The sequence below is a fragment of the Amblyomma mixtum genome, chromosome 3 (assembly GCF_055824585.1).
Source record: "Amblyomma mixtum isolate Tamu chromosome 3, ASM5582458v1, whole genome shotgun sequence".
Taxonomy (NCBI): domain Eukaryota; kingdom Metazoa; phylum Arthropoda; class Arachnida; order Ixodida; family Ixodidae; genus Amblyomma; species Amblyomma mixtum.
Window position 1 is genome coordinate 52464764 of NC_143014.1, and position 25063 is coordinate 52489826.

Sequence of the window (25063 nt, forward strand, 5' to 3'; positions counted from 1 at the left end):
GTTGTTATTACAGTTAGTTGTTCAGCCAAAGCGAGCCCAAAGCACGCGCAGCAATGGCACTGCCGCCGCTGCACAGAATGTTCGTCTTCGTCTTTACAATATTTTGTGTTGTCAGTCCCAAATTCTACCATCCGGGCATCCAGCATGCTGGAAACATGCTTAAAATCTGTTTGTGATCTCTTGTATGCTGTGGTGCGGAGAGAAGCAATCTTCCCAAGAATGCGGTTGATGTGAGTGAGGACTGATATGGCACGTGGATGGGAAAATGGACAAGGAGCAAAGGCGGGACATAAAGATGTAAGGCGCATTAGTTGTTGCCACTAAAAGATCTGGGACTTTCGAGCAGCGGGGGGACTCTATATGCCCTACGTAAGGGGAACCATGCGCTACGTTTCTGCGCATTAAATGTGATGAAACTTTGATAATCCGGATGCAAGTGTGGTATGCTTAGACCTCAGTGATATAGCATAGTTCGCGCCCTGCAGAGTAATATGCTCCAGGCGTTTCTGTGCTATCCCTGCGCGCCGGAATGGCAGAGGAATGCTCGTTTGGACACAGCGAGGACTAGCATACCTTAGCGCGGTTGAACGCGCACATATGGAAGGTGCAGAGAACAAAGCATTAGGAGCACAGGGCGAGCAGCTAAGAACTATACCGCCATAACTACTTGAAGCGCCGATGTTCAGTGACTGAATTCCTTGGCGAAATTCAGTGTCTGTGGCGTGACCCTTTTTCGTTTATTTTTTTTTTCATTTCCATAGTGGCTGGACATTCTCTAGAGCGCATTTAATACTTGCTGCGGCCTCTGACATCCCAGTTTGTGCAACTGAAGGCCATAGAGGCTACAGGGTGAACAGCATTTCGTAGAGTCCAGTGACGACCGTCTTCATAGAGTAGCCCATTTCCCACGTTGCCTGCGTCATCACCAGTCGAGACACCAGAGCAAGCAAGAGTAGCTTCAAGGATAAGTGCATGGCGTAGAGCCTGTGAAGTGTAAGAGGAAATCGTTGTGACTAGCTGTTGACTGGCTTATCTGAACTGCACCATGCCTTCATTTATTTATTTCCCGTCATAAAGCGCCAAAGCTCCTCTTTTGCATGCCTTCGCCGCATTTTTTTTTGTTAGTAGTAGATGTGCGTGCGCGTAAAGTTGTGGTTCTGTCGGCATGCTATATTCAGCCTCACAAACCGTGGCAGCCGTGCTGACTAGTGCAGCCACATACCTAGAGCAATTCTGGAGAAAAGCAGTTTTGAACGGGAAAGAGTTTATGAACACAATTTTTTCCTATATTGTAAGATTTCACAATAACAATCAACATAACCGCAGATCTCCCGTGAGCAGGTTTGCATTTATTTGCTATTAACGTTTTTTTTTCTATCGCGAAAAGCGGTTCCCATTGGTTTTCTATGGCAGTCTTAATGCCTCGATGCAATCGAAGGAAGCATGTTAACCGAAAGTTCTTGTTACACATCAGAAGATTGGACCATTAGCTTCAATATATCCATAACAGTATCTTACAATTTTTCAATATTCAAAATCTTTGTCCGAGAACGTTGGACATGTTGACGTTTCTTTTACCGCGGTGCCCTGTTCTGTACCTTCAGCAACATTTTGTGCGGCTGAAAAATGGTTTTCCACTGGAAAGTTCATAAATTTTTTCTTTTCTCAATATTTTTCTTGCATATACCTTATGTCGAACAAAGGAATTTTCGCGAAAATTGCAAGGCACTCATATCACTTACGATTCCCTTGATAGAATTTCAAGGGTTCATGATCGTCGTTTTATGATGCAGCGTTTCCTTAACCTAGTCAACCTATTGTAAGCAGCTAGGCTTTTCAACAGCCAGCCACTCCAGCCTTTATATACGCTTGAAAAGGGTAAGTAATTTTTGCGTATACTTATCACTTTGCCCAGTACGATGTCTCAGGCCGAATTCGGAGCGACGTTCTGTCTCAAAAGATTTACCATATCTGCTTTCCCCAAGGGGGGCGCCTTTTAATGGTCATTGCTGTTAGGATAACTTCAGTTTGTGAAGATGGAGAGTCTGGCTCCCAACGATCCAACACCACCAGCATGATTGATCAATACGAAGCGCGGTGTTTACGACGTCACAAAGTGTTTCGAAATGTGACAAGCAGTTACTCATCATCATAATTATTAGTCCAACTAAGTCCACAGGAGGACAAAGGCCTCTCCCATTGATCCTTAATTAACTCTATACTGTGCCAGCGGCGGCCTCCATATCCCCGCATACTTCCGACTTTTATCTCACCGCCACACTATCTTCGCCCCCTGCATTCGCATCCCATTGGAATCCACTCCGTTACCCAAATGGGCCATCGGTTATCTTACCTTCGCATTACGTGCCCCACCCATGCCTATTTATTTTTTATTTCAGTTATGATATTAACTCGCGCTTGTTTATTGACGCACTGTGCTCTCTTCCTGACAAACACAAATTGACCAAGGGAGGGGAAAACCTCGGGGTGCTTGCCAGCGTTTCGACAAGAGGACTTGTCTTCGTCTGGGCAAAGCTTTCATCATTGGCGGGCTTTAAATAGGGCCTTCACTCCGAAGAGGAAGTACCGGTGAGGAGGGCGTGAAGTGAAAAGGGTGTTAGGATGGGGAGTTCGAGCCTTGTCCAGGCATGATGGCTGCTGAAGAGGGTTAACCGGTTGATCTGCAAAACTGTGAAAATAAATACTCCACATCGGCAGAAAGAAATCCGGGGGGTGGAGAATTTTGGAGTGATAGCGAAAATGGGCATTTTGAAAGGGTGTGTGTCCACACATTGGGAGCTGTGATAAGTGGCATGGAATGTCTGGTTGGGCTTACCTGGAAAAACTAGCGCAGCCTCACTTCCTCTTCATGTGGCTTAACATTATTCCGATCATATTCCTTTCCCTACCTCGCTGCGCTGTCCTCAGTTCAAGCCGTTAATAGGGGTGAAGAATTAAAGGAGGAGGCGCCCCACGTGGGGGCCCAATTAGGATTGGGCCCCCACATGACCAATCGCCCATGGGTTGCTTAACCGCGCCTCGCACACCGCATGTTGTAGCTGTATCTAGTAGCATTCTACGCAAGTCGGCTGGACACCTAAAAGACACAGCCTACAGAAGTCCTCACCGTTTCAGTTGCCTCCGTGCGTCAGGAAGTTTTTCGTCCTCGGCTTTGAAGAGGTACTTGCGAATCCCCAACACGTGTTGCTCCCAGTACGGTCCCCACTCGATGTTCTGTATGTCGTGTCTGAACAACTGAAAAATAGGAATTGCCGTTTTAAAACTCTTCGGGGATGCTGCAGTTTCCTGAAGTTCATCCGGTAGACTAATCATTTACGTGACGTACAGCCATGAGCAAGTTTGTCTAAGCGCTCAAGCGGACTCTGAGGAGCTAAGGAAGCGAAATTTCGAAGCAGGTAGTGGGTTTCAGAGCAATGCTTTATCTCTAGTACAGCCACAAAGATATACAAACAGCAAGGGGGCAAGTACTGTCACCTAAAAGAGCACCGTGCACAGTTTTCATGGCAAGGAGGAAATTAGCCTCGAAATCGGCGCGCACAGTGCCGCTCCTCGTCTCAGCGGCATCGGCACCATAACCCGCCGATGTTCCTGCCATTTCTTCACCAAACAGCCTCACTCTGCTTCAAAAGCTTTTTCTATGAATGCGCATTTTTATGACGCAAAAAAAAATACAAATGCAGAAGATCTGAAATGCCGATTTGTGTCACCTACATCCTGTTTAGTGTCCGCACCGCTAGTGCGATCGCCCATATTAGACTGGCGGTAGTTTCCAGTCTCGACACAAGATGGCGCTAACTTTCCGAAATGGCGGCAACCGCGCTGTAATGATGTATAACTTCGTTTTGGTTGAGTAAGAGCACAACAGCACAGCATAACATCACAACAGCGCACGCTCAAGACAACGATGCTCACGACTGTAAGTGACACACATTTGTGATGGTACGGCATAGTGTGCGCACAAAATGCTTGTGCACAGAACTCGATTCTCTAAGTTATAGGATCAAGCGAATGTTTTGTCTTTTTAACGAGAAACAACAAACACCGGCTCATTGGCTGAGGCTATAAAAAGCTCAGGCGAGAAAGAGGCTGTTCGCGTACCGTGCACACAGGCAGCCAACATATAGTTAAATAAATCAGTGAATAACTTGTCTTCCTATTAGAGCCCGTATTATCACGTTTTGGACATCATTCTTTCATAGAGCAGCCGGCCTGAAGTACCTTGAAGTACCACACCGTAGCCATAACCAAATAATCTGCATTCCGCGAAACTGTCGCTGATAATACTGCATGAAAGTGGCCTTCTTTCGCAGCCTCTTTTCCCCCACCCCTTATGTAATAGGGGTCTATATGTTGTATATGAATCTTTAAAGTAATAAAATGAAAATACATATATTACAAAGGCATTCGCCTCACTTGCCTCCTTGTCCTTTGGAGAAAGGTCGGCGATGAGACCCACTACATTGTCCGATCTGAATATCCAGCCGTGAGTTGTGAAGTGTTGTGCAGTATTCATAAATTTCCTAACCTTCTGGTAGCGCAGCGCGAGCCTGCACAGTAATAAAGTTAGAAAAAAAGAAGAAGGCAGCAAGAAGATCACAACGTTATGCTTTGTGGTTATGCATTCGGGAGGTGCTGGGTTCGATCCCCAGCGCCGCCGGGTGGCCCACCGGTTTTCTGATGGGTACAAGATTTTCCCCCGGCCTGGTGCTGGGGTGAAATGATTGGTAAAAGGGTCCTGGACCAAACCGTCGTGTTGACGGGCCAGTCATTCGTTGCGCCGTCAAACAACCCCAAATCTGCCTCATGCCTAAAAGCCCATCTGTGACCTTTTTTTTTTTTTTTGCCGTCCAATTTATGAAAAATAAAGTTAGGATGCGCCAACCCCAGTATCACATACCGGGCTATCGGGTTAAAGAAGGAGCATACCACATGTTTCAGGGAAGACTTTCAAAAATTTAAAAATATAGGCTTTTTGGGGTAAAAATATGGCTTTTGCGGCATAATATTCGCAGTGTTGGCGGACACCAGAAAAACTTTGAATCGTCGTAAGTAGTAAGTTAGTTAACTAATTTTCGATAATTAATTTTCTAACTATTAGAATTAGGCGCCCCGTTGCAATTAGATATTTTTAGCCAGTCGTTATTAATACCATATCAGCTTTTAGAATTTCGAAAACGCGATTATCCTCGGCGCTGTGGCTCAGCAAAATTTGGTGGCATCGTACCAAAATACATGCGTTTTCGAAATACACGCAGTCAAAGCAACCTTTCCAGTGCATGTAACTAGTCAAAAAAGCCGAGGGCAATTGCATCCAATTACTGTTCTCAGTAAAAATTGATGCTCTGCCCATTTGTGACTACGTTTACGTTTGTCCGGCAGCTAAAGGGGCGTTTATCGACTAATAAGGGGATTTTAAAATTTTCCCCCTATAGTCAATTAAAACTCGTGAGGTCCTTACGGAAAAAGACGGGTTGCCGCCGTTCTGAAGTGAATAAATGCGTAACGTAGCCTCTGAGATCCGTGAAAAAAATTACAGTCGACGCTCCAGTTTTACTTGCGAAATCGGCCGATGGTGGAGAATCCTGCATTTGTTTTTCATATTTTATACCTTATAAAAGAAAAAGGTCCGTTTTCGATTAGAGTGGTCTCGTTGTTATACATTATCGAAGCAGGCCACCATCTCTTTGTCTTCATTGTCCCTTTAAGAGCATACATTTATCATTTCTTTGATTAAGAGCGTTTTAATCGACCCAGTTGCGAGTTACCTTGGTCAACTGGCTACTATACCCATTAGCTAAGTTTATCCAACCAGTTCGGCGTTCCATATCTGAATTTTCGTCACTGGGATTGGGCGCGCAACATACCTAACAGTTCTGGACAAAAGCAGTTTTGAAGAGGAAAGAGTTTATGAAAGCAATCTTTCCATATATTGTAAGATTTCACTATAACAATAAATATATCTACACAACTCCCGTCGACTGGTTTGCATTTTTCTGCTGTTATCGTTTTTACGATCGGCAAAAGCTTCCCCATTGGTTTTCTATGGCAGTCTTAACTGCTCCATCTGAGCGATGGAAAAAAATTTAAAGACATATTTTGCTGCACATCGAAAGAATGGACCATTACCTGCAATATTTCTATATCAGTGTCTTACATTTTCCCGATATGTAAGGAAATGTAAGGGAGTAAGGAAATATTTATCTTTGTTATTCCTTACTTCGCTCGTTCATTTTTTAAACGCTAAGTGTTAAAAATGTTTTAAACATGTCAAGGTGTTCATGTCGCCTATCTTTTCCTGAGTTTCTATTAAAATTAAGAAAATATTTTCAACATAGTGCTCCTCTATAGGTCACAATCAGCCAGGCCGGCAACAACAACAATCACAAGTATTGATAAATGAACATGGCTCATGAGCTGTGTTATGTATGCACGGCGCCTATTAGCATTTTTCTCCCACCAGGAGGCCGGCGCTGCCACAGCGCGATCCACGCAGTCGGACACCAACCTTGGCTCCCGTCCCGTAATCCGCAGAGCCAGGTCTCCAGCGCACGCGGGTAGGTAATGCAGCCACCATAGACTGGCGCTGTGCAACAGTGGGCTGCTGGTCACCGTGAACTTGGGGTAGCGGAAAGCCTGCGGCAGCGGGTATCGCAGGACGTTCTTCTGAACTACTTCTGTCCAGTCGCCCCACGTGCGTCGTTGGAAGGCACCGCTCGTACAGTGGTACACTGCCACGTTCTCGGGCCTGCGTAAAGGTGCATTCAAGGCCACTGATCGTAATCATCGCGGAATGCACCTGGAACCACTTTTGAAGATTTATTGGTTAAAACACAGTCGAAGAGTATTCGCTGTCAAAAAGGAAGAGCCGTGAGTCTCAGATGGACTTCTCACGCGTGCATCTTTGCGCTAAGGGTTATAAAAGTATGACAGGATCACGCTGATCAGCGGTGATATATACAGAGCACATAGGTGTCATGCGCACGCAGTTAGACGACGACCAACGGACTTATTCACCAGACATGACCAGTGCTGCGTAACCAGACCAGCAAGGTGTGGAAGCCTTAACAATTAGGTATAGTGTCGCGAGTGTTTTTGCTGAACGTATACGGTGCGCTATCAGTCCGTCAGCCGGGAGGTGAAAAGGTGACTATCAAGATGGCATCGCCATATGTTCTGTGTTTCACGCCACCATTCTGGATCGCCTCACATAGAGCGGTAGGTTTTTGCGCGGATTACGACTCTTTATCTGCGTTTTTGTTTCTAGCGATGCTGTCAAGATTGGAAAACAGAGATCAAGGTTGCAAAAAAGGCTAACCTTGTAGTTGCCGTGTGCCAGGCGACGCATATGAGTGTGTTGGCGACAATGTCCACAGGGATGATGTCAATCGTGCTGTCCTTTCTTACCATCATTGACGGTAGTAAGCCCAGGCCTAGCTGCGAAATTTATTACAGCCAAAAAAGAAAAAAGTTTCAACTTTCCGTGTAATAGTGTCGCTTAAGCATGAGCGAGGTACTTAGTTATGCTTGAAGGCAGCATCGTGAAATACGATCCTGTGGAGCCTTTTCAATGCGTATTTCTTTCATCGTAAATTAAGAAAAAAAACAGAAAGAAAGCGACAAAGAAGGTCCTGTGGAAGCGTTTGTAGACCTTTGTCAGTATTAAGTTCTTTACCTCCGATACGTCGCTGCGCATTTCAGCGCTTCTTTTATCCATTTATGAGCATCACAATATACAAACTTATGTATTGGAAATGCTGTACCGTTTCATCAGTACTTACCGAAACAACGAGACCGGTGCAGGACGCAAAGTTGTCTACCCAGCCCTACAAAATAAAATAGAAGCAAAAAGAAGCAATATAATAAAATTTAGAAGAAATACAAGTGCTTTCATTTATGCCCAGCCGATGTTAAAGTACCATGGCAGCCTCTTCAAATCAACGTGCACACGTTGCAGGCGCTAGAAAGTTACAGCAAGGCAAGGAACTGCTCCCTTATGCGTTGGTTCACTCAAAGAGCCATCGGCAATGCATGTATTGAGCCGACTTTCGTGAAGTCGCGCCGCTGTGCCATGCGGTTAGGTTTTAATAAGCAGGCTGGACGGACGCTTTTAGCCAGTTGCGAAGTCCTGAATTAAGAAGCACTGTGCACTAGCACGAGAGGTGTTACAAGCCTATTACAAAAAGAACAGTAGTGAATGAACCCGCGATACGTGCGCGGCGGTCTTTAGTGTGGCATGATGTTTCTTAAGTGGTTAGTGTGAAAATGCGCTTAGTAGCATATCTTTCTGCACATGTCATGTTTTTATTTTTATATTTGGCGGTCCGATCCGCAAACAAAATAAGGTGCAGGTTAGAGCTTCTTCCTGGTCTTTCTTTTACATAGGTGTTTGACTCATTAGTGGGCTTTAGAACTTTCTAATACTATGGACCATTTAGCCCACCTACAAGTCATGTTTAGGAAGTGATTAGGTAACGGCGGAGCTGCCAAACACACTTTGTGCGATATTTCCGCTGAGTGCGATACTGTCGCACAGTCTGGCGACAATGTGTCACATTATACGCCACTCAGTCCGCTGAAACATAAAAGGCAAAATTAGTGCAGAAGCCTGAAGCAACGTTAATTTCTGATTTCTGCTTCCGGTAGTGATCGACCCTGTCGGGCAGTTCTTTTCGCTGCCTGCTTATCACAGCATATCGTTATCTTTGCGTCCATCGCATTCGCACTGCCACATTTCTTGAAAGCTAGCTGAAACAAAGCTAGCTGAAACAAAAGTACCCTATACCTCGACCGGCCTTGCTTTACACTCATCCACTGATTCACACCTGAACCTCTTGCTCGACGTTGAAGTGTGCGAACCATAAACCAACCATTCCCTGCAGAGCGTCCGAACGTGTTTCTTGAGGCAAACATCTAGTATGCAGCATATCTCATGCTGCTAAGTATCACTGTCAGGTCTGTTTTGTTCGTAACAGTCATATCTTTGACACGTTGGTGAGGACATCTGAACGCGTCGAATAGGGCTCCTCCAAGCGGTTTTAGTTTTGTATTCGATTGTAACGCGCATGCCGTTCTGACACTCAGTTTTCATGAAAAACTTTGTATGGTATCATCGGGTAAATAGGTACTGCTGGCCATGTGGCCCCACTTCAAGGCAGGCGAAACGACAGGACAGCAATGTACTCAGATTTTTGTGTACACACGCTAAAGGGCGATAAAAGGTCAGTATTATTTCCAGCTTACCTCTCAGCTGGGGTGTGAATTTGTGCGATGGCATTAAATAATGAATCAGTGACATGATGCTCACCGGGAAGGGCTCTTTCCACGAGGCAGTGACAATGGAAGGCCGCACAATGGCGACAGGAACGGCTCCTCGCTCATACCGCAGCAGTGATTCTGCTAATCGTTTGGTGAAGGTGTAAGTGTTCGGCAGCCCACAGAGGATTTCATCCGCAGGAACCATGGAGTAGTCATACTGGCCCCTACAAAGAAAGCTTCTACTTGCGACTCGTCGATATTTTACCACAGCCATAGCACGCGTACTATGGATACCCATTTTGTTTTTTTTTGTTTTTTTTTTGTGCGAGATTTCCTACATTTGTTACATTTTACTGAGCGGCAATGCACCCTATGTTTTCGCAAATCAGGTCACTTTTTTTTTACAAAAAGTTACTGAATATTTGGAAGGTACGTTCATTACGCGATGTAAAACTGAGAAAATATTTGAATTAATAAAAAAAAGGGGCAGGAATTGGGCTGGTAGCATAATTGTTCATCTGTTACGACTCACCTTCTAAGTACTACAAAACGCGCTCTATGGCATTGTTTCCGTGCTCGACAGCATAGCGAACAACTTTATCTTAGACTCGCACATAAAACTTGCGTAACGACCCATGAAACTGTTCAAAGAGTCCACAAGCTTTGATATCAAAGCCCAACCGCAACAAGTTGCTACAATCCTTAATACGAGAGACTGAGCAATGAAACCATTTGAAACCAGGCGTGGTTACTACTTGTTCTGGGATTCTTCGCGGAACACTTTTACTGGCTGCTCGTCCCGTACGGAATGGATATAAGAACTGCCTTGACAATCAACAGATGGCGCTTCATCATCAACGTCAACGTCTAATTAAAATATAACCGTCATAACTATGTAGTGGCGATTTTCACGAAATCGAAGTCACCATGGGGGGGTGCCGCGAACTGCAGTCTAATAAGGAACAGGCGCGCGGAACCGCGGGGTTTGCACCATTGCCTGAATGCTTCGCCGACACATGCAGACGCTGTCAGAGTTTTGCTGTAAAAGTATTTCTTCGGAGTGCTGTTACATGGATGTCTGCAAGCTAATGAGGTAGAAGAGACGCTGAGGGTAACTGTGGGATTTTTCTGGCGATCCTAACAGGTCTCCCTGCTGTAGTGAAACACTCGCTGGACCATGACAGTAAAGTTGTTATTAGGAACCTTACCTATGAATCTAAAAAAGATTATTTGCCTAGACTAGAAAAAACGTATGTAAATACAAGGCGCTATATGTTGAAAATAGCGCATCACACACGACTAACGGGCACTTTTCAAGTGCGCAGAGTCTTGTGCGAGACTCTCTCTACTGCAGAACCCATTGCGGCGTGCACCTGCATGTAAGCTGACACGGTGGTTTCTTATCCACGGAAGGTTAGAGGGTATACGAGGGGGTACCCAAAAGAAACCGGAATAAATTTTTTGGTCGGCAATGCTTCTGTGGTACCGCGCTTTGCCACTAGGAGCGCATAGAACGAACATTCCAGAGTCAGTAAGCCGAGTGCCATCGTTGAAGGAGGTCAGGCCAGTTTAGACAGAGTTTTAGAGTGACGACTGTTTTGTGTGAATGTCGTTTTTGCAATGGCTGATTTTCGTGAACAGCGTGCGCCGGGGAAATTCTGATTTTTGCTCGGAAAAAGTTGAATGGAAACTCTTGAAATATTAAGAAAGACGTACAAGGACGATGCTATGGGGACAACTCAAGTGTTCCTGAATCGAATCCTGAATCAAAGCAACAATCATGCCAATGGAAAACTTCAAATTCACCTCGCCTCAAGAAAGCTCGTCAGGTGAAACCAAACCTCAAAACAATGCTGATTTGTTTCTTCGACGACGTGAGAGGAGTCGTCCATTGAGAATTTGTTACGCAGAGTCATACAGTTAGCTAGGCTTTCTACTTGGATGTTTTGAAAAGATTGGGCAACAGTGTGCGGTGGAAGCGGCCAGATTTGTGGCGGTCGGGTGACTGTTTTTTCCATCTTGGCAATGCCCCTGCTCACACAGCGCTGTCTCTACGACAATTTTGGACCAAAAATGGCATGGCCCCTATTCCTCAACCCTCATACTCTCCCGACCTTGCCCCGTGCTACTTTCTTTGTTTCCTAGAATGAAAAAAATAGGTTAATGGAAAGCGTTTCGCTGATGTTGCAGAGGTGAGGAAAAAAACGACGGAGGCACTGTCAAGCATCACAAAAGATGAATTTAAACAATGTTTTGAAAAATGGAATGAAAGATTCGATAAGCGTATCATTGCAAGTGGGGAATACTTTGAAGGAAATTGAAGGTCTGTGCTTAAAATGTGACCAAATAAGTTCAAACAAAAATAAGTCCGGTTTATTTTGGGTACCCCCTCGTATAAGGGTATCACTTGATTTCTGTGCGACTCTGATTATGTTGTGCTTTTGATTGTCCAGTGAACTCGCTGTCGCTGGAATCGGTCAGATATAGACGAGCGGATGAAAACGATCGAATAGAACTGAAATAAAATAATGGTCTCATAGCGGCCTTGAATTTTTTATATAACTTCTATCCACTGCGTACGAAAAACTGACGGCCTAATAAAGCATGGTTAAATGTTCGGAGAAGAAAGCGCGTGTAAAAAGCCGACCTCATTGGTTACTCTTTCCACATGTGCCATGTATACATGATTAGAAATCTACGCTCCTTTAATGTAGTTAATGATTAAAATTTATTGGTTAATTAAAAGCCTCAAAGGGCCGCCCCTTTATCAGTCAATGCCCAAGTGACAGTGACTGCCAAACATTTCTATATTTTTGTGCGAAGCAGCATAACAAATTGACAATCGCTAGGCCTTCCTCATCAGATCTCCTAGTTTTGTCATTCACACGATGTACAAATTTTTTTCGTCGTCGATGTGTCACTGATTTAAATTCCTCACAAAGCGCTCGTAGACCGTCTAGAGTTCCACCTTCATGCCTGCCGTTTTCAAACACCAAACAGCGATTTCTTCATTGTTTCTGGTTTATTTGTTTACGTTAATCATAGAGAAAAGAGACAGTTGTAACTCGCGCGAGGTTGCATCCATCTAAAAACAAGCGCGAGTTCAAAGTGAAATTTAGAATAAGCTCGATTCTACATAGGTTGACCTCGGCTGACGGCAGCGTTCGTGCTGTCACCCCAAGCCCCGTGACATAGTGACCATATATGCTTACTCTGCGGCTTCAATAAGTTTTTTGGCTCGGACATGTGGCTGGTATATAACCTCGTGCACTTCTCCATTTTGATCGCAGTTGGAGTATGCTGTTGATACATGAACAAGAGCCTAGAAGAGGACAGAGAGAAAATCAATCATTTGTAAGGACCGAGAAACTGCGGCAAAATGTAGCAATGTGATTGAGGGCATTTTCTCCCGATGAAAAACATTTGATTAAATAACAAGGAGTAACTTACTGAAAGATTCGGAATTTGCTTGCAGAGTTCCAAAACACGCCGTGTGCCCAAGAGGTTTAGCTGGACCGCCACACTGCAACATAGTTGACCTTTAGATTAGGTCTGCTGATGGTGCACATGTTGTCCCTATCCAAGAAGCAACGTTTTTCTATTACTAAAATGTGAACTTGTGGGGACCTTGCCCCGCTCGTCTTTTGTGGTTGGCTTCCCCGCGATGCACCCTCCCTAGCCTAGTTAGTTACCTTAACTAGCGAGGGAGGATGCTGGCGTTGCAGCGACACGAGCGCCATGGACGGCGTGACTGCTGCGCGGGGGAGGGGGGGGGGGGGGGGGAGAGGGGGAGTGGACGGCTTTCTTTGGCTCGGAGACTTCAGGCGCAGTGTTCACCTCTCCAACAGCTGGGCAAGGCCTCGTGGCGAGGAACAATCTCCAGCATCTCGTCCCGTCCGCCCTGCCCTAGTGTGGGCGAACATTCGCTCGTAAACTTGTTAGTGAGTCGGACGACCTTGATCCCTTAGCGTATTTTAAGGCGAAAGCCTTTAATGTCTCATCGTTGTAAGCAGCAGTTGTCGACAGAAATGTCACGCTTTTCAATTGGTCGAAACGGCCGTGACATCACAGTGCGCGAATTTCAAACGGGGCCAATTGTACTTTGCCTAGTAACCATGCAACCAATTGAAGGGATCGTATAGTGATGCTCCAAGTAAGTGGGACTGAGCTTAGTTAATTGCTTAATTACACAATTAGCCTAATTAACTTTTCTAGTCAGGCCATATAAATAAATAAAACCGAGTAGGAAATTGGTCGACCTCGGGAATCGAACCCCGGTCTTCGGTGTGCGAAACGAGCATGCTGTCCACTCCGCCATGCCAGCTCGATGGTTTGGAATGAAGAAAGGCGCGTCTAGTGAATACGGTGTCTTCGCTCACTCACATCCTCCTCCCTTCCCTTCCGGCGAGGTTTAGGTGTCCACCGAGATATGGGTTTCCTTTCCTCAAAAACCAATTTACCGACGAGCGAGGCGTAGAACCGAATGGACAATGGCGTTCTATGGGCTCCGTGGCAGCGTTGCAAGATGCTGTCGCGTTCCACTCTTAGAGGCGAAGCTTAGCATCTTAACCACACATCAGTGACCACACTTTAGGTCAAAAAAGTGCCCCCCCCCCCCCTGAGTTTTGACGGGTGTTCACCGAGATATGTGAGACAGTTACTGCGTAATTTTCTTTCCTCAAATACAATTTTCATTTCCTTCATTACAAGCCCTCTTTGTCATATTTCACTCCCACTTCCTCCCTTCCTCTACGGTGCGGTTCAGGTGTCCACCGAGATGACAGAGAATTACTGCGCCATTTCCTTTCCTCAAAAAGCGTTGCGTTCAAAGGGCAAGGCATCGCGCTGAACGGGTGGTGGCGTTCCGTGGACTCCCTGGCAGCCCTACAACTAGCAGTCGTGTTCCACTCCTAAAGGCGATGCTTAAGCATCATTAATTAGCAGTTAATTAGTATCAGGCATTAATCAGTAATTAACCATTAATTAATGATTGTCATCTTTTAGTATTTAGTACTAAATTATATGTGACGCCACCAGTGCCACAGAAGCAGCGAAAGTGGTTCGGAAAACGCTTTCGCCTCTACGCACTTTAGACAGTCAAAGTGCCCCCTAAATTTTTGTTGCTAGCAGGCGTTATTGTTGTTGTAGGAATAAATGCCCTGTTTGTGTCAGCCACAGTGTCGATCCTTTGTAAGCAAGGCCCACCGTGGTCGGCGTGCGCTCGGTAGCGCGCGATCACGGTATGGGGTTTCGGCGGTTTTGAATTGTGTCAGCCGCAGTTAAACGCAGAAAACGTACTTATCCCCCCTCCCCCTCTCGATTAAAACCCCACAAACTGCGTTCGTTTTATTTTCAAATGTGCAGTGCAAATATTGAATCGCCTTCTCGTTTTTCATTGCTTTTTTCACACCATTCTTTGCTGACATCAATAGTCTGCATAATTTTGCATCCCTAATCATGCACATTGCATATAGGAATACGACTTTTGGTTCTTATTTTTCTGAAATTTGAAGACTTTTTTTGCTCTTTATTTTGGGACTCAGCTTTCTGTTTGTTTTTAACGAATCTTATTCCCGACAGAACTGCCGCAGCCAGTTTTCTTCGGTGATATCGTAGCATTCCTGTGCGATTAAAAGTCACTTTTCGTTTATCTGGGCTTGTTACTTAATATCAGCACTGATTTACCATTAATTACACTTACACGCTTGCATAGGCGCGCACACACACACACACACACACACACACACACGCACGCACGCACGCACGCACGCACACACACACACACACACGCACACACACACACACACACGCACACGCACACACACGCACACACACACACACACACGCACACACACACACACACACACACGCACACACACGCGCGCACACACACACACACACACACACACACACACACACACACCACGGTCTTTTATTCAACCTCCAAAGAGGACTGCCCGCCGCGGTGGCTCAGTGGTTACGGCGCTCGGCTTCTGACCCGAAAGAGGCGGGTTCGATCCCGGCCACGGCGGCTGAATTTCGATGTAGGCGAAATTCTAGAGGCCCGTGTACAGTGCGATGTCAGTGCACGTTGAAGAACCCCAGGTGGTCGAAATTTCCGGAGCCCTTCACTACGGCGTCCCTCGTAGCCTGAGTTGCTTTGGGACGTTAAACCCCAATAAACCAATCCAAAGAGGACTATACTGCTCACGTAGTAAAACTGCTTTCTCGTTCTTTTGCGGGAAGCTGCACCTCATCTCGCCATCAGCGGGCTGAATGCGGTGCGGCCACAACAAACATAATAGGGGTATGCCCCGCTTTTGCAGCCCCCGCAAAGGACAAATGCCAGAGACCGTTTTACTGGCTCGTCACTTGGATAAAAGAGTTACTGTGTTGGGGGTGAACAAGGTAGTTTTCAGCTACTATGTGCAGCGCCGACTCAATTTACACTGGAGACTCCGATATTCAGCTACCGGCGTAGACCTCCCCGGCACTGCGCCCTTCTCCTTCTTCTTTCTCTTCTCTCTCTCGGCTGGGCTCTTAGATTGGCTTGCCTTGGCTGGAAGATTTCCACGACAACGACAAATACAATGGGCTTCAGTTACACGACCACTCGCAGTGGGCTCCCAGTAACGGCTTTTGCCGTAAGACGGTCGCAGTTACTTGATGAATGAATGGATGATATGGGGGGCATGGAAAAAAGAATGGGCTTCTGAGCCATGAAAGCCACGTGGACTAGAAGAATGGCTTTTCTCGAGAGTGGATCATCTGTGGACAGAAAACAGATGGGTCTAGCAGTAGGCGCTGTCATGAGGAAGGCAGTGGGGTGGTATAATAATGGTGTCCTTTCCTCGCCCTGCGAGACGATCTAAAAGTCTGAGAGGTTTTTCGCTGCTCACTCGAGAGGTTCATCGAACTTGATCGTGGCAGCTGAGTGGAAGACAACAGAGACTTCTTCAACCAAGGTGGCCCAGTCGGACTTGCTGAGTCCCAGGCTCGGAAGTGTAATGTCTCCGGATACTGCCCTCACTTTCTCTAGAGCAGCTGGCTGCTCTTGCTTCAGGCGGTCAAAAACCTGCGACAAGGAAAGTAGATCGGACGGAATTGTGAGGGCATGAGTGTCATAATATAATCTCTTTTGTCAGACACTGTTGAACAGCAACCATAAATTTACTAGGTCTTAGCGTTCTCTAGGGTTCTCATTTAATGTCGGTCACTAGTGGCAAAAGCGGAAACGGACTCTGAGGTGAAATATTCTCCCATTCTGCATGAACTCCAAAGGAATATTTGAAGAAGGCATGCATGGCTACATGCAGCGAAACGTTAAACCCGTATGTAGACCATGCATTTATATAGAGCTATGCTATGCGTGTAGGGGTATCCTGGGACAATTCCTTATGTTAGGAAAGTTAGCTTTGTGCACGAGGAATACGTGATGATTGCAAAAGCAATTAAAAAATAAACATTACATGTGGAGAACGAAGCAGTTGAATGTGTTGTCCTTGCTGCACTCGTCAAAGATCAGAACACGCATTTCGTTGCACCAGATGCCACTCTTTCTTATATTGAGATACTTCAGTCTCCCGTCGCCTGCCAAGTGAAGTTATTGGATGTTTGAAGCTCAGTCTTTGAGTGCTTGCCGGGGTTTATGTGCATCACATTTAGAATAGGAAGGATATAGCGATAAACTTGGCGCAAGAGCCAAGATCAGCCATACTGCCATCAATCCGTCTATCGGACTGTTACAGTTTCTAATAGAAATGCACAACCGCTATCGTCGTCAGGAGAAAAGCCAGGTTACGTGCACTAAAAGGCCTTGCTCCACTGCCGACCTGCAGTCAGTCCCGTTCGACGCCAACTGCGCCTGCCATATTGCCGTGAACCTCCTTACCTCTTGTCCCCAACTGACTCTCTACCGTCCCCGGCTGGGCATCCCTTTCCTTTCAGTCCGCTATGTTACCGCAGCAGACCATTAGTCCTCTGTGGTCTTTATTACATATGACTCCCAAGTTCTTCTGCTGACTTCCGAAAATATACCATTAACTCGAATTTGTCGTATACTTTAGGTTGGTGTCATGTTATCTTTTCTAGTTACTCCTTGTGCTTTCCTCCCCTTACCTCGCCGTGCTGTCGCTAATATAACGAGTTTCCTTGCAAGGCTCCCAGATTTATCCCCTCAAGCAAGTACTGCTAAGAAATAAGTCTAAACCTGTTCAAACCTAGCCTGGCACGGTGACTCCGTGGCTCAGCAGTTCAGCCCAGCTCGGACACTCCTCCCGTCTGCAGCTCAATATACTCCGGTGAGAGAAGAAAAGCGACCGGTCGAAAGTTTTGAGGTAAAAAAAAAAATGGATAGCCGAAAATAATCCAACGCCCTCCTTTATGGCGCGCCTCCAAGCCCCGGCATGGCTAGGAAGCACGATGAAAAGCTGGTGCGCGAAATTCACCTGCGAGTTGAGAATGGCTGCAAGCCTTGCGTGCGGCTGCTCTCCGCGCTTGCTGCGTATCAGGAGGTAGACCTGCTTTAGGCCGGGACAAGATCGGAGCAGCTTTTCTAGCAGAACCTGAAACAGAGATAATGCAAAGAAATAGTGTTGGTCTACGGAAAAATCAGCCCTCAAAGAGACACTGGGATAAAAATTCTATCGTGGAGAACTGCACTCAGGCTACAAATTCACGCAGGAAGATAGATACTCGTTTAGAATTATTGAAGAGTCCTTTTTTATGTGCCGTACTGCTGAGCAGCCGAAATTAGAACTGAAAAAATGTTTTTTGTATGTTGTCCTTCCGTATGTGTTGACTTTTGTGCATGTCTTGACATTTGTGCAGGCTGGCAGGTCCAGTGTGGCCGCAGTTCTCTAGGCGAATGTTGATTTAGTCACCGCAAACTTTCACAGAGCTACGTGCCTTGCTCACTATTGCTGCGAGGGCCGCCCAAAACAATAGGACACTCGGACTGTTTATTACCTTTGGAGGTATTTTGGTAACACAAAACAAAGATACCATAGTTGAGGGGAAGCCTCTGTTCACTAACAAACGTTTCCACAAAAGGATTTGTCTTCGTCTGAGCAATGCGCTCATCACTGGCAAGGGTTAAATAGGGCGTTCACTCCAAGGAGGAAGTACCAGTGAGGGGGAGGAGGGTGTGTGTTGAGAGTATGGTGAGACGGTGAACGGGAATTTGAGAACACTGTTTTTCAGGCAGGGCCGCTGCGACAAGTGACATTCTCTTGACTGACCTCTTCGTAGCCGAGTGTCTCCTTTTCCTCCGTCTGCTTCCGGTGTGAATACTTGGTAGTTGAAGCCTTACAATATGCGGGAATCGAGAATTTCGATGGTTGTTGTGTCTCGTTCTTCCGACTGTCCAAGAGGAGATACGAAACTAAGTATATGAGATGAAATGGGAACTTTCATCGCAGAATAATTTTTTTTTTCGTTGCGTATCGCTCCTGTCGTCTCTATCATGGCACGCCATCAGCATTCCCGCGGGCTGATGATGCCGCGTTTGTTGACCCGTCAGCACGTGTTGAGGGTTACCTGAATGCAGATTGGCCTTCTTTGGGAGGTCGTTGAGAAACGCGGCATCCTCAATTTTCTTGGGCGAGGCGGTCATGGTGTTCATGCCGACACTAGGCGTGAAAGCATGCGCGAAATGGCCGAATTAGGTTACGGCTTTTGTCCGCCGCTACATTCCCTTGCAGATGGACACGTCGACTGTACATGTGGCGAAGTGCAACGAATGAATGACTTCAAGGAACGAAGGAAGTCCGGTTATTGCTTGATTGAACAGCCTGTGTGAAAAAAACTGTACCTTTCTGCACACCGATTAGCCTTCATTTCAATCCATATCTTTAGATGACAAGTAGAGACGACCAAGACAAAAGCTGCTTGAGAAGTTCCAGATCCTCTTTACACAATGGCGGCTTGTTGTCACAAATTACATGAAGGAATGAACAGAGGTTGTGATAAGAAGACAGGCGTAATAAAAATTTTCTACACTCAGCTTCGAGAAAAACCAAAGGGAGCATCGCTTACTGTATTTATTGCACGATGGATCCCTCCCTGCCTTTCCGTCCTTTTCTCTCTCTCTCTCTCTCTACATATATTCGATACTATTTCGATACAATCTGAGTACCGGTATTCGGTATCGCTGACCAGAAGTTAAAATATTGCAGAATCAATATCGAAAATACATGCAGTTAGCTGTTTTGTGCAGCACTCCCTTTTAGGGGCAGGGTATCCTGGACTAGATATACGGAATGCTTACTCTTGGCAACGGAGGCATATTCCCACTGCGAGGCGTAGTGACTTGATGCAGTGAGCAATGAAAGGCTTTTAAACGCGGCACCGGAGGTATCGAGATTAGCAAATGGAGAAGTTCTAAGCCTCGGTTAAAATCTTCGTCTAGAATTTCTCATTTTTTTTAAGAGTAAATTTGTTTCCGCTGACAACCGTAAGTACGCTTTATATTTTGTAATAGAAATCTACCAAAAGGGTTGGCAGTGCGCAAGAGAAGAGCTTACTGCCTCTTTAGTCCTGTATATACTAATTCTTGTTTGGAATGCACCCGCGCGAGGTACTGCGGTTATGACGCCACGACTCTCGACCAATCCCAATTTTCTCGACGCCCCAATGCCACCTACGGTGGTTTCTGCGCGGCACGGGACTTTTAATGGTGTCACGTTAATAGCCAACTTCATAAAATTCAACACGACAACGTGCTCGTGTGCTTCTGCACACAGAGGCTTTTCCATTTGCTACAATTAGAACACGGCCACATCATGAGGATCTTTCGGACCGACGGTTTGACGAAATGGTGTTACTTACATAGCCTTAACTCAAAAACGTCTAAATAACAGATATTAGCAAGATATCCTTTGCCTAATAAAAGCTTTTAGCCCTTCTATTCTTTGAAATTTACCTTCTAGCCTCTAACGAAGAAGGTTCAACTTCAAACATCTGTTAAACATAGTTTTGAGGAAATAACTGTTCGGCTTTCCCAAGTACATGGAGCTTGCATTTTGTAAAACCGGTAAATACTGCAGTAATAAACGTAGAGCATTAGAAACAGTTTCGTGTTTATTCGCATGCAGTAAAGTGCCCAGAGAGGGGTTCTCAAAGAACATTAGCTTCAAAAAAGGATTTCGCTAGACTGCTCATGGAAGCGATCGTTTCAATGTCACCATGGCTAAAGTTTTAAATAAATCAACAACGTCGAGCAAGCATGGGCAGTATCGAAGATATACGTATCTTTGATACTATTTTTCGATGCATTTTGTGTATCGGTATTATGCATCGCGTGGCAAAAATGAACGGAGTATCGGTATCGAAAATACTTTTTTAGTGTGTCGTGTATTTAAACTATAGTCGATACTAAAATAAAAAAAATGTGCCGCAGATTCTGAAACTGTTGTCAGACTTTGAGTGGCTGCGCGCGCTCAGGCGGTAGCACAATGAAAAATTTGCAGTGGTTGTCAATAGAAATGGATGACTTTCGCCGCTATGCTCAGAGGCTTTATTGTGTACTTCGTCAGCTCGATAAAGGTCACGCATTTTTCCACAGGCGAAAAGGTGGTCACCAACCGACGTCGTCAAATGCATCACCTGATGCATTCCTTTCCTTTGGAGAAGCAAGCGCTACAACATGCGGAATTTCTCAAGAGGTGTTCATGATAATTGCATTTCATAACCATTTCATAACACAGCGCTGTTGTGTCCCCCTCTTGTTTTGTGCCGTCGCTGCGCTGTAATAATGAATGTAGGTAACCAACTCGCGACTCGCGAGAGTGACTGTATGTTTCCCTCTTGTCCGATGATTAAAGGCATCTTCATAAAAACTTGAGGGGACCCTTTAGCTCTGCCTGCGGGACCACCTGTTTGTATACACTGATCCCTCCATGCTGAGCGAAAGCTGCTCGCTCGCGGCAGCAGCTACCTTCCCTGTCCTATACGACTGCATCGCCAGCAGCGAGTGGCATACCTGGGCTCCTCCATCACGGCAGGGTTACTATAGCCTTCGCCTGGGCCTGAACCTGCTGTCCAGCCTTGCTCCGACGCCGCCCCAGATGGGCATTACTGTGTGTTTCCTGCGCCGTTCTCTGCCGCCTGCAGGCGTGAGCGTATCGCACACCTCACACAGTGCGGATGCAGTATTCGTGCGCAGTGGGTGCGCGGCCACTGCGGCATCAGCGGCAGCGAGGAGGCCGACGACCTCAACACACTGCCGCACACCAGCTTCTTTCAAGCGACGTTCTGCTCGCCCTGGGGGACGTGCGGGCAGTGAATTCTACGACCGCCTCCATAAACAACACCCGGACCCACGCATCACGTAAGGAGAGCGCATCGCAGTCGTCGGCGAGCGCTCATTGCCGCGCCTCCAGCATGCGATGATGCTGCGAGTGCGCGTCGCCTGCGTGTGGCCCAACGAACAACGGGAATGCCACAGCCTTCGCTCAGCGACGCGTGCAGCGACTGCGATGTGGTGGAAACGTTGGAGCACACGCTCCTGCGCTGTGTCGCTTTTGCAGAGCTGCGTTGCGAGATGCCCGCGGCTTGCAGGGCGCTGGGAATCATCCCGGTCATTCTCAAGGCGCTCCTGTGGCCGCGCGGCAGCGCGCGGCCACAGGAGCGCCTTGAGAATGACACCCGCAACAGAACAACGGTGCATACACAGAGCAGGCGAGCCTGTCGTGCCGCTTCCACATCGCCATGTATAGCATGCGCGCGTGACGTGTATAGCATGCGCCATGTATAGCATGCGCCATGTATAGCATGCGCCATGTATAGCATGCGCGCACACACTCCGTGTGTGCTGCTTCGGACGATATCCGGCTGGATGCCCGCCACTACCGCTTGTGCAGTGCGCCGCGTGCGTGATTCATTAGTATATACACTGTTTTCTTGCTGTAAACATGCCCGGTGATCGTTGGCGTGGGGTTATACTTCGGACAGAGCTTGGGCACTGACGTGCGCGAGCAGCGAAAACTTGTTCACCCTTTCTATTTTTTTGTAAATATCGTAAACAGTGTATAAACCCCTTCCCTGTCCTTTCTTTGCATCGCTCCCCTCTGTACTTCTCCTTGCTATCCTTTACCTGCTCCTTTTATTTCCGGCGGCCGCAGCTCGGGAGCTTAAAATATTAGACAGCAATTGTCGCGGCTGGTTACATCTCTTCCTTCCCTTTTGTACTTTTTTATTAACCACTACTACTACTTCAGCGGCCTGGAGCCCTCCTTGCGTACCACTTCGCCGACGCGGTCATTCTTTACTTTTAAATTCATAGGCCACGGCGAGTCCCCATACCGCTCCTGGCCCACTGTTGCAGCGGTTAAGCGATGCGCCACTGCCCCGGCAGGTAGCTGTTTCAAACACAGCCACCGGTGGGGCTTGTGAGACCCAGGATGCTCTTCCTGATTCCCCTCGTGGCCGATATTTAACTGCCACCTGCCACGCTGGGCAGTTTACTCAAAATTCGGTGGGCAGGTTGTGCTGGCGTCCCAAGGACACGTGACCTAGGTGGCAGGTGGGTCACCCGCGCTTTCGCTCACAACGCCGACACCGAATTGTCGGCTGAACGAGAGCCTCAACGCCATTGCGTTAAAATAAAACACGGTGACTGCTCCGGTAGAGAGGCTCAGTTTTCAATTTGCTTCGCTTAAAGTGGCCGCTTCGCGGGACTCTTTCGGATTGGTGGTTGAGACAGGGCAGTTACTTAATACGGTTAACTAAAATTACATCTCAGTAACAGAGCTATGTCCTGCCCCCCCCCCCCCCCCCCAAAAAAAAAAAAACTTTCAGCCTTTTTATTTTTGTTTTTTTTTCTGTCGTTTATCGCAGATTGTTCAAACTCGAACATCTGTTAAACTTAGCGCTGGGGAAAAAAAATCCTCGTTTTCTCAAGCATACGGAGTTCGCACCTTTTAGCAAAGAGCAAAGACAGGGGCAGCCGGTTAAATGGTGCAGTAACAAACGAAAATCACCCGAAAAAATTTCAGGTTTATTCGCTAACAGACAGGTTCGCCAAGGACCATCTACCACACCCTCTCTCTACCATAGGTTCGAAGAATGTTAGTTTAAAACAAAAAAGGTTTTTCTAGGCTGCGCATGGGAGTGATCGTTTCAACGTAATCGGCACCAGTTCAATGCTGTAAGTTCTAAAGAAACCAGCTGCGCCAACAGTGGAGCTTAAAAGAATCCGTGCGCCTGTATTAGTTTAAACGCTTTCAAATAGAGTTCGCTATATCAAATAAACTAAGATTTCTAGAAATCATGGAGAAATTTCTGAACTTAGCTTATCGCATTACCAACGTTATTAATATTGGTGATTTCAGGGGTGTATCGAAGTATCCACAATGCAGTATCGAATATCTCACACGGCAAAAAATTTTCCTTGGTTCTAGGGCGGTAGCACCAGCATACATACATTTCTCCGAGCATGATGTTCAGGTCTAAAAATGGCAGGCGGTTAAGCACAGGTAACTCGTACGTAAAAGAGAGTCCTTTTACATGTTGTCCGAACAGTTCTACGATACTCATCGCCATTTCCTCGATCTGTAACGGAAATCAATTTTTGTTCGGTGTCTTCTATCGATATCGGAAATGCAATTTTTGAGAGTACCGGTACCGAAGATACTTTTTTCAGGTATCGTGCCTGGCCCTGGTCTGTACCGCAACTAGTCTAATAAAGCTATAGCTGCAAGAGGTCGCCACTCATCTGCCTAGTCTCGCGCGTGAACGTACAACCTACATGGGTCAGGATTTGCCTCAATCCCATGTTCGCGTGAAGCGTGATGCCTTTGTGTTTTCCTTTGCCACATATTGCAATGGTGATGTCGTTTAAGAAGAAAAAAGTGCCTCATACAGCGGCCGCTGTAAAATTTGCTGTTGAAAGTAATTTTGCCCCACGTATGCCAGCTAGCCTGCTCTTTCTCGGGTCTGGTTCGTTGAAGTAAGGTCGGTCGTCGTGACGCTTCGGAAACAATGTTGCCTGACTGTTTGGGAACAGAGAAGATTTTTGGTAAGGTTGAAGTGGCAGCGCACGCGCGTTTCGAAGTCGCCGTCGATGAAGAACACAGCTCCAAGGTGTCCCTCAAAGCTCCTCGATGCAGGTCCAGTAAATCGCTTCTTTGTTGCGGATCGAAGGCCGCGATATAGAAATGTCTCCGCATACAACCGGAATGCGGTTGTGACGTCAAAGGTGATTCAAGCGCGGATTTTTCGGAACTCATAAGACATACTTTATTATTGAATGGGTGCTTCATTGACTCATTAGTTAGGCATAATATGATACCCCTGTGTGACATCCCGTACATTGGCACCTTTAAATTATGAAACCGTACTCAACAAATTCAGAATATAAATAAAAATACCTTTCAAGAGACTATTTGAAAGGAAATAGACGTAGCACGCACTGTTTGCGTAATTGTTAGGTTGTCACCGATGCCCCCGATCGAATGCAAGCACGGTGGCTGGTAACCACATCAACGCACCTCTGTACCTCCCGCTGAGTGTACTTAAACTGTAAGAAATTGATCATTTTAAATGCCGTCATCAAGCTCATAGGCGTTCTTCAACACAGTGTACACAGAACTCGCCGAAAATGAGCTCATGGAAGGAGTAACGCACATCTACAGGAGTGTTAACGTACCTTCCCAATGAACCCTGTTCCTCCGGTGAGGAATACCACTCGGTCCTGGTAAAAGCGGGCAATCTGGGAGTCACCGCTTCCTTGGACCACCGCAGCCGTAGGCGGGCTTGGCTGCAGCTGTTGGCCGCTCAAGGACGCCAT

The 25063-nt window shown here is 46.4% G+C and overlaps 1 protein-coding gene across 1 annotated transcript; it reads right to left on the reverse strand.

The window, feature by feature from the left end:
* Positions 1 to 842: 842 nt before the first annotated feature.
* Positions 843 to 25063, reverse strand: LOC149350198 (putative fatty acyl-CoA reductase CG5065). The gene is made up of 12 exons (XM_089575513.1): positions 24923 to 25063; positions 17724 to 17840; positions 16176 to 16351; positions 12727 to 12799; positions 12489 to 12598; positions 9326 to 9500; positions 7800 to 7844; positions 7337 to 7455; positions 6527 to 6766; positions 4439 to 4568; positions 3128 to 3255; positions 843 to 984 (listed from the first exon to the last, which is right to left on the reverse strand). Exons 1-12 carry the CDS (start codon positions 25061 to 25063, stop codon positions 843 to 845), a joined length of 1596 nt encoding a protein of 531 aa, XP_089431639.1.